The 10,207-nt window shown below is 56.2% G+C and overlaps 1 protein-coding gene across 1 annotated transcript; it reads left to right on the forward strand.

The window, feature by feature from the left end:
* The first annotated feature begins 676 nt into the window (after positions 1-676).
* On the forward strand, positions 677-3,797 carry Gbx2 (gastrulation brain homeobox 2). Its single transcript, XM_075951831.1, has 2 exons — positions 677-1,617; positions 2,682-3,797. Exons 1-2 carry the CDS (start codon positions 1,095-1,097, stop codon positions 3,203-3,205), a joined length of 1,047 nt encoding a protein of 348 aa, XP_075807946.1. The 5' UTR covers positions 677-1,094; the 3' UTR covers positions 3,206-3,797.
* The last annotated feature ends 6,410 nt before the right edge of the window (positions 3,798-10,207 follow it).

Genomic DNA, 10,207 nt, shown 5'->3' on the forward strand with positions numbered 1-10,207 from the left:
TTATCGTGGCTGTTATTTTGGTGCACGCTGGCAAAGTGGGAAAATAGGTGCAATGATTAAGAATGTCATGAAAAATGAGGAGGGATCGCTCACGAAGGGCCCAGCTAGGAATGGGGGAGGGGGGGGACCAGCCTGCCCTCCTCGCCACCAGAGAGCCCTGAACAACTGGGCAGATTCCGTGTAATGAACAGGGGCTTACAGGACTCTGGCGCACATCTAGGAGCGAACCTGTAGAGGCAAAACCCAGGAGACCTTGCCGGGACCCTTGGCACAACCAGAGCACCCCTGGCTACAGTGAGCATCACACAGGGTTCTGCTATAGAGACCATAAAGGAAATAAAACACTCCTGGCCCATTCAGGGCGGGTGCCAGCTCCAAGCTGCCTCTGAGACGGCTTCCACGGGGATGCCAGGGACTCGAGGATCTGAGCAAAGGATGTAGCAGGGGTTCCTCTCAAGTTTGCGCTGCGTGGTGCAGGAACACGGGCTTGGGCTCCCAGGCCTGCACGCTCCAACGGTGGCGCCCGCAGCCCGCCTGCGGCCAGCCTGGGTAAAGGGGGCGGAGCCCTAATTTTGCCCTGCCTCTCCCGGCACAGCCAATGGGAGGTGGTACTCAACACCACGTGACAAAAGCTCGGCTGGGCAGCTGGCAAAATGTGAATGAGAAAGAGGAGCGCGATTTAAAGGTGCTGGCGGCGCCCGCCAGAGACAAGTGCGCCGGCTTCGCGCGCTCTCCGGCGGCCCGTGGGAGACGACGGACTGCGGGACGGACAGACGGACACACGCACCGCTGGTAGCCGGGCCGAGAGCCGCAGACACAACACGCGTACGTTCCGAAGAGCTAGCACTGGGGAGCGGCTCCAGCAAACGCGAGGCCCCGGCGCCCTCTCCATCGCGGGCACACTGCCTCACCGCGCTCAGCGGCTACACCCACGCGGGCCGGGTATGCTGCAGGTCCCGCACTGAGGGGCGGCGACGTCTACGCTCCGGGTGCCGCTCGGCCTCTGTCGGGTGCTCCCGGCGTCCGGAGGGCTTCTAGGCGGCGGCGCGGCACGGGGACTTTTCGTCTCTCCCTGGCCTCTCCCGAACGCGTCTATGAGCGCAGCGTTCCCGCCGTCGCTGATGATGATGCAGCGCCCGCTGGGGAGTAGTACCGCCTTTAGCATAGACTCGCTGATCGGCAGCCCGCCGCAACCCAGCCCCGGCCATTTCGTCTACACCGGCTACCCCATGTTCATGCCCTATCGGCCCGTGGTGCTGCCGCCGCCGCCGCCACCACCTCCCGCGCTGCCCCAGGCTGCGCTACAGCCGGCTCTGCCCCCCGCGCACCCTCACCACCAGATCCCCAGTCTGCCCACTGGCTTCTGCTCCAGCCTGGCGCAGGGCATGGCGCTCACCTCCACGCTCATGGCCACGTTGCCCGGCGGCTTCTCGGCGTCGCCCCAGCATCAAGAGGCGGCGGCCGCCCGCAAGTTCGCTCCGCAGCCTCTGCCTGGTGGTGGCAACTTCGACAAAGCCGAGGCGCTCCAAGCCGATGCGGAGGAGGGCAAAGCCTTCCTGGCCAAGGAGGGCTCGCTGCTCGCCTTCTCTGCGGCCGAAGCGGTGCAGGCGTCGCTCGGTGAGTCGGCGGCGCGCGCAGCCGGAAAGCGGGGACGGGAGGGAGTGGGGGCGGGCCAGCTCTGGGTTCCCGCCGGGACCCCGGGGACGAGGCCGCGCCCCCGCCCTACCTCCGCTGGATTAGCTAAAGGAGCCGAGGGGGTGTTCAGCGGAGCTTCCCAAGGGGCATTTAAAGCCAGGCAACAAGCAGGGTCTTGGGGGAAGAGAGGCATTTAGGGATCTCCTGCTAGTTGCTCCGGGCCACGCTTCTGGCGGCGCGTTTGGCCCAATCTAAACTGTCCCCTCAACACACACTGTGATGACTGAGGGTCCTTGATATGTTGCAACCTTAAGCAGAGGCCTGTTGGGCTGTTTTTTTTTTTATTTCAGTTGCGCATGTACCCAAGAGAGTCGAGACTTAACATGTCTTTATTGGGTTCTCTGCTGTCCAAGAGAATCAGATTTTTAAGAAACTGTCCAGGTGTGTGTGTGTGTGTGTGTGTGTGTGTGTGTGTGTGTGTGTACATGCATTCGGGCGCGCGTATGGATTGTCGGGTAGGGAACTTCTCCTAAGGTGACCCAAACGATCTGTCTCAAGAAAGCTGCTGTCTGACATCGGCACTACTTTACTATCCCACTTCTGCTGTGGTGAAATTGAGACTCACTAAATTTCAGTGTTCAGATGGTGGCAGGAAGGATCGTGAACTCTCCCTTGGTCCTCAAACAGCCCTGGACTCCGGGGAAACAAAAGGGGATGTTCTCTTGGGCCTCGGGTCCAAGCTGCATCCTTCTACTTCAGCTGTCAGAGGCTGGGAGGGCTCGCGCGGGAGGCATGTCGGCCCCTTGAGTGATGGTTCTGGGCAAAGGGCTGTCGCCTCTGCTGTCTCCTCCTCTCCTTTGAGCTTTTCTCACGCTCCCCCCCCCCCCACCGCCGCCGCACTCCTCAAAGCCCAGGAAATCACAATGTGTTAATGTCGTAGAAAAACAATCTGCTGGGGCTGGGGGTGGGAGTGAGGTGCCCAAGTGGGAAGGGGTAGGAAAGGCAGTGTTGGAAATGTAATAAAAGCCGTTTGGTTTTGCTTTCAGTCGGGGCTGTCCGAGGGCAAGGGAAAGACGAGTCAAAGGTGGAAGATGACCCGAAGGGCAAGGAGGAGAGCTTCTCTCTGGAGAGCGATGTGGACTACAGCTCAGATGACAATTTGCCTGGCCAGACCGCTCATAAGGAGGAAGATCCCGGCCACGCACTGGAGGAGACCCCGCAGAGCGGTGGTGCAGCGGGCAGCACTACATCCACGGGCAAGAACCGGCGGCGGCGGACTGCCTTCACCAGCGAACAGCTGCTGGAGCTGGAGAAAGAATTCCACTGCAAAAAGTACCTCTCCTTGACCGAGCGCTCGCAGATCGCCCACGCCCTCAAACTCAGCGAGGTGCAGGTAAAAATCTGGTTCCAGAACCGCCGGGCCAAGTGGAAACGCGTCAAGGCAGGCAATGCCAATTCCAAGACCGGGGAGCCCTCCCGGAACCCCAAGATCGTCGTCCCCATCCCCGTTCACGTCAGCAGGTTCGCTATTCGAAGTCAACACCAGCAGCTGGAGCAGGCCCGACCCTGAGGACCCAGCCAGGGTGGACACCGTCGTGGAGAGGCCCTAACACCTGAGGGAACCCGTGGCAGATTCCACTGTTTGAAGCGGAACTCAAAGGCACCTCCCAGATGTGGACATCCCAAGCAAATTGAGAATATATTCACTAGATGGGCTTAAAGTGGGCTACGGCCACACCAGAAGATACACTAAATATTTATTATACGACCCTACTTTGTACATAGATATCTATATAGACTGGATCTCAGCTGCAGTATTTGAAAGGGATAGGACCAAAGGTCTCCACCCACACATTCCAGATGAAACAAACCCACCACTTGGTATTCTGCCGCCCCGGGGCGGCCACCTTCCCATACTTTCCCAAAGGTAAATGGGAGACACAAGAACAAACACTGGGGTTTAAACTTATTTTTTGTTCTTAATTCTGGCTTTTTGAGTTGAGCGCAGAGCAGACTTCTTGGAATCTAGGAATCTGCTCTGCTCATTTGCCTTTGCCTGGCTTTCTTCCCTGGGCTTGTCTATCCTATCTGAGCCATGTCGGAAGCACGTCTCCGTTGTGTTTAATTTATTTCAATGTAGCTTATTTTCATATAAGTTATGACATTTAAACAATCTCAGTCTTGTGAATAATAAAAAAGCAAGAAAAAAACCACAAGCTCAGTCGTTGGGGCCTCCTAAGAGTGCCCACCACTTGGGCACTTGAAGGGCACTGCCAGAGTGTGGTCAGCTGAGTGGTGTGGGACCAGGATGGAGGCTGATGGGCCGTAAGCCACGTAGCACTCTAACAGACTTTCAGTTAGAGAGTAGAGCTGTGGGTTTAAGAAAGCCTAGTTTTCACTTTAGAAGTCTGCCGTGTCCCTCTTTTGCATGGCCTTATCAAAACCCGAGGACTGGCAAACTTTGGCCAGAGGAGGTGAGAAAGCAAGCGGGGTGGGTGGTGGTGGGTTTGAACAAACTCAGGGACTCCACACCCGATGCATCCAGGGAGAAGAAACTCCGATCCTAAAAGCAGCGGTGCCGGCTCGCTCTCAGGGCCTCGGGTCCATAAATCAGTCTGCAGGCGTTATCTTCCGACAGGAGCCGGAACCCAGAAAGCAGTGTAAGGCTTCCCGGCAACTCTGGGCTTGGAGGCGGGCTGTGAACTCTAAGGCTCTACACCTCCCCCTCCAGGCGGGGTCGGAGGGGGCGTGCCCTGACCAGTGCCCCACCCCAAGGGCGCTGGGGCCTAGCTGCCCCTCAAACGTGGCTTAGCGCCCAGAAACCTAAGGATGGGGCGTCTCTCTGCCTTGGAGGGGCGGCCTGTAAAGCGCGGGAGGGGCGTGCCCCGCTCCACTCCACCTCCTCTAACTTTGGTTCTAAGACCGAAGCCCGGACCGCACTCCAGAAGCGTCCAGAGAGACGCCAAGGCCTGGCGCTGCCAACATTGCGGTGCCCAGGACCCGGGTATCCCCGAAGTGTGGAGCGTGCTAGTGACGGTGATCCTTCTAGCCCTTAAACCTGCAGCCCAGAGAGCAGCTAGTGGCTCCACCGCATCAGCTTTCCAAACAGAAGGATGCGGGAAACCCCAGCAAAGCCGCCCTGAGGCACACGCTGTGGTTTCCAGTCCAAGAAGGGGGAGTCTTAGTGCCCTGGATCAATATTGAGTTAATTTATCCCATTTGCTCTGGTCACCTCTAAGCGGCATAGGGGTCGGGCCATAGAGGCCTTTGCCCAAACTTCAGGCGCAGGGTGGAGGGCCAAAGTCACAGAATTACGGTTTCTTTCCGAGTATTTCCTCTATTGGGAAATGCCTCGGACTTGGGTTTTTAGGACAAGGCCATGGAGTGGCCTTTCCTCCTAAGGGTTAAGGCAGTCTTTGCAAAGCTCTGGAGTTCTCTGCTGTCCCCCACCCAGTGCTAGGAGGAACCGAAGGAAAAATGGGGGCTGTGTCCTGCCCAGGCACAACTAGTGTGTAAGGTCCAGCGGCTTCCTCAGATCTGCACCCATCCTCCCCCGCCGGTGTCTCTGTTGGCACTAGCTGCTTCAGCCAGATTCCCAACAGGCTACGGTGTCAGTGCGGGGTGCCGAAAATTCTAGGTCCTTAGGGATGCCAAGCCCTCTTTTCTACACACGCAACACCTGGGCCAGTCCTTCCAGGGAATCCATGTGTGTCCGCGGAGGGGCTGTGACTGAAAACGTAGAGTCCCGTACCAGGACTAAGAGAAACGCGAGGTGAAATGCGGTCTCCCGCCCTAGCCCCGGTGACACTGCAGGTCTGAGAGAGCGAGGCCTTGAGTACCCGGGATTCCCCCTCATATGTCCTTCCAACACACTAGATATAAACAGCCCCTCCCCAGCCCTCTCTCAAAGCCTCTGTCAGGGGTGCGGGTGGAAGTCTTGACCCACACAAACCCCTTGAGAAAGCAAAACTTCCCCCAGAAAAAGGCAGCCGCCTTCGGGGGGAGGGGGACCCCACTATGAGACTCATGCTGCCTAGCACGGTCTGGCCCTTTAGAAGCACAGGCAAGGGTCCTGAGATACTGCCTGCCCCCTTGCCCTGTTAGGGGGCTGTCCCTTTCCTCCCCAACCGCTGGGGGCCCTGGCACCCCAGAGCCCAGAGCCCGAGGCCCTGGAGACAGGCCGAGGGCAGGAAGATAAACAGGCAGCCCTTGATGGCCGCTGTCATCATGGCCGTCATCATGGCTTTCATTTGGCTGCCTAATGAGTCACATCACAGGCTGAGAGAAAAATTGTCAATCGCCTGGGCCCTAATGAATTTTTTTGCAAATTGTAATCAAGCCAGGCCGTCTCAGCTGGCTGATTAATGAGACCCACGAGGCTCGGCCAGCACCTCAGCTTTTTATTCCATCCCGTCCTCCCCGCACTAAATTAACAGCAACTTGTCTGAGCTTCAAATTAACTCCCAATGATTAATTCTGATGGGGGGGCCTGAAGAATAGCTTGTTCTAATAGGCTCTGGCCCGAGATGCTGTTGGAAATTAATACACTTCCCCTTTGGCTGCCGGCTTTAATCCAAGGTTGGGTTTTGACATCACTATATTTGCTGTTACAATAAATCCCACTTACATCTGCAGATCGAATAATTACGGCCAGGATCACACAGGCCTGGGCCCCCAGCCGGCAGTGCAGTGGGACACCTGGGGGCTGACCTCGGATCCATAGCCTCTAAGGAGGGGGTTATCCTGGGAAGAGTCACCTGACCCCATGGCCCTTTTTCTCATCCCCCAGAATCCTTTCCTTATCAGGGAGCTTGAGTATCCCCAACTCTTTGGAAAACTGAAGTTGCTTTGAAAGCCTACATCCAGATCTTTATCCAAGCAGTCTGTCCCTCTGGCTCCCCTAGAAGGCTGGGAATTCCTTCCAGGCAAAGGTGTGTGTGTGTGTGTGTGTGTGCGTGTGTGTGTGTGTGTGTGTGGTGTGTATGTTTATGGTGTGTGTGTGGTGTGTATGTGTATAGTGTGTGTGTGTGGTGTATATGTGTGTGTGTGGTGTATATGTGTGTGATGTGTTTGGTGTGTGTGGTGTGTATGTGTATGGTGTGTGTGTGTGGTGTATATGTGTGTGTGTGGTGTATATGTGTGTGATGTGTTTGGTGTGTGTGGTGTGTATGTGTGTGGTGTGTGTGTGGTATGTGTGTGTTGGTGGGGAGGGTTTCTCCAGCCCTAAGTTGAAGCTGGAATTTTCAAGACTTAGAACAAGCTTGTCACGAGGCAGTGAGTCTTTAGTCCCCTGGAAAGGTTCCTTCAGGTTGCCTTTTCAGCTAAATAGGCTGAGAGCAAGACCTTCGGGCCCTCTCCCCCATGGACTGGCCACTCACGACCAGTCTCGCTCTGGTTGTGTGCTCTGCCTTCCAAGATGCCCTTTCTCCGGGGTCAGCACTTGCTCCCTCTCCTTTCTGTGGCTGGAGCTTAATTGGCTTAATCACTTCAGCTGTGTCTGGTGAGCCTCACCCAGGGCCTCCAAGGCTGCTCCTGCTGGCCCTGGTGTACTCAAGGCGAGTACCCAGTGTGCTGAAGATTGGGAGGAACACCCAGGCTCACGGCTCTGGTTCCCCCTTTATGACTGACCAAGCTCCTCAAATCTGTCTGGAGGGTCTGTGGCCCATAGCAGCCCTGCCAATCAACTTGGCTTCCACACTTTCTTCTGGACACTGGCTATGACATGGCCAAGTGGCCTGCTGGACCAAGCTGTGTGGCCTTTGGTGACAAGTTCCTATGCACAACACCTCTCCCTATCCTTGGAGACCATGATCCTCTGTCCAGGTATACACAGCTTGGGCAAGTGGCCTCCCCTCAACCTTGGAGCTGGGGCCAGCACAGCCTTCTTCACCAGCACTGGGATCTAACCTAGTCAGCCTTTGGGATCCTGGAGGGAGTCACAACCAGGGTCGACAGTGATGGCCTGGACAGAGAGATGTGGCATTAATCTTCATTTTGGGCCCTTATGGTGTGTAAACAGGAGAAATATGATCTTGGTAACTGAACATGAATGCAAATCACACTGTCAGAGTAATAAAGCACCTGAAACCCCGACACACAAAAGCAACACCATATGTATGAAGACAACCTGCATAAATTATAAATTACATCATAAAAATTGATTGCCTATTTGAACAGTTTAGAAGTGGGAGACCTAAGCTGACTTCTGCCCTCTGTGGCTTTGGAGAAAGGTCAGGCTGTGCCTTCTCCCTCTGTGGGTCCCTAACCCGAGGACCTGGGTGCAGGTTGTGGTGGATAGTAGATGGGACAGCAGGCATGAGGAAGATCCCACTTCTGGTGGGTTGTGATGGCAAGGGCAATGGGGGCTGTCGACAATCGTGGCCCAGCAGGCCGCTGGCGCTTCCGGCCAACACACAGTGTTGCGGTCCTAGAAGATGCTGAGATTGTCTAGGCAGCTCTCTCTGAATGGAGCCAGTCTTCGGTGAGCAGGCGTGTGAGAGCTGGCGCTTGTGCATACTTTGCTTCGGAGCAAGTGAGCGCGGACGTGTGTATGTGATGTGTGATTCGCTGTCCTCGGCAGCTTCTTTCGCGTTCCTAGATGTACTATAGTCAAGAGTTCGATCTTGCAGTCAGGGCCCTCACGTCCCCAGAGCTGAGCACCCATTATGCCCCCAGAGCTTCTTGGAACTCCACTCTGCGGTAATCCCATCCTTGTCAGAATCTCTCCTCGGCTGCACTTCTGAACTCTCCCTGAACCTCTTCCCAGACCCCCTGGGCCTGCGGCCCCAGCACCACTCGGTTGTGCTCTCCCAGAGCGGTATTAGCTTCATAGATGGAGTACCTCTCCGGTCCTTAGAAGGACTTTCACTGTCACCTCCTTCACCCCCTTCAGTTTGGCCTCAGGGTTGCTCAGTCCCTGCTCCGTGTCCGCTAGCATCTCTTCCTGGAACATAGGTTTATTGGCTTTTCCCCAGTTCTCTGTATTCATGCGGTCAGCTATCCTCTCCAAAGGAGAGAAGAGGAGAGGAGAGGAGAGGAGAGGAGAGGAGAGGAGAGGAGAGGAGAGGAGAGGAGAGGAGAGGAGAGGAGAGGAGAGGAGAGGAGAGAGAGAGAGAGAGAGAGAGAGAGAGAGAGAGAGAGAGAGACCCAGAGATCGAAGGACGTCTTCGAGGGCCTGACCCCCGAAGTTGATACCCACATGGCCAGGAGGCAGGCAACGGCCTCACTAGGCTGTGCCCGGGAGGCACGCCCCCCTACTGCCCCCCCCCCCCCCAGCCTTCATCTCTTTATTTCCCGCCACTAGATCCCTTGAGGCCTTTGTCATGCTGGCGCAACTCTAGAGTGGCCGCTCTTCGCCTTAAAGGGCCCGGCCCCCCACCTCGGCTCCGGGCAGTTCGAATGACAATGGCTGAAATGCGATTACACTGATCTGATCCTATTAAGACCGCCCAGTCCCCCGCGGCCCTGCCCAGCCAGCTCGGATACCCCCACCTCCTCTTCATTCCTCCTCTGCCTGCCCCCTATTTGGCTTCCGGGGGCGCACCTGGTAGCACCAGGACCCAGCCGAGCTCTGAACGCCATGGGGGTTTGGAAGTGGCCGCCTGACCCCGGGAAGGGAGCAGGGAGGGGGGCTTTGAATAACAAAGCCAAGAGGGGGCCAGGCCCCAAAAGGAGAAAGGGAAGAACAGACCCAAGCCCAGGCGCACCGATTTGTAGACTTGGAGAAGAGATTGCTATCCAGGCTTCCAAAATCATGGTTCTGCTGAGAAATCTCCTGGGCCCCTCTTAAGGGTCCCAGCCAGGCAGTGGGAGTCCAAGGTGTAAGGAGAAACCAAAAGGTGATGTTCCTGTGTCCAGCACCTGTGCCCAGCACCTCAACTTTCCATTCATGTGTCTTGCAAGCCTAGAGGCAAGACTAGGCTTCCTAATAACAGACACAGAAATTGGCCAGACCCTTGTTCCTCTAAATGCTTCCTCCACAAGCTTTGAGCTCCAAGGCCAAGACCCGGGTCAGAGCACAGGGCTGTGGATAAAAGGGATGGGGATTGAAGGTTCATGGCGGGTGAGGGACCCAGGAGACAGAATCAGATGCACTGAATGGACTTTGGGTGGGGAAGGGGGTGTCCAGATGCTGGGCTGCTGTTGCAAGTTCATCTTCTCTTCCTAGCCCATCGTCCTAATTTGACAAAACTGAGTAGATCTCGCAGGAAAAGCAGCAAGAACGGAAAGAAAGAGCTCTGAAGAGGCCATCCACAAAGAGGCCGGCCTTTACCAAACCGCTCTGGAACCTTCCTTTCTTCACCTCATCCATGCTCACGCTGGCTCAACCTTCAGCAGTCTTGCAGTCCTGGAGGGTTACTGATGATGATGTTAAGTCAAGTGTTACCATCCCACTGAGCCACCCGGGCAGCCTGCTTGGGACCCAGGCATTCAGACCACCTGCTGAGTCTCCATCCTTGGACAGTTAACTCTCTCCGAGCCTCAAGTTTCCCCATCAGCATCCGCTGGACAGATGCAAGCAAAAGTGAGTAGAAGAGGGAGGACACACAGTGAGTGCTTGTCAACAATGGGC

Source organism: Microtus pennsylvanicus, chromosome 17 (genome assembly GCF_037038515.1).
Source record: "Microtus pennsylvanicus isolate mMicPen1 chromosome 17, mMicPen1.hap1, whole genome shotgun sequence".
Lineage (NCBI taxonomy): Eukaryota > Metazoa > Chordata > Mammalia > Rodentia > Cricetidae > Microtus > Microtus pennsylvanicus.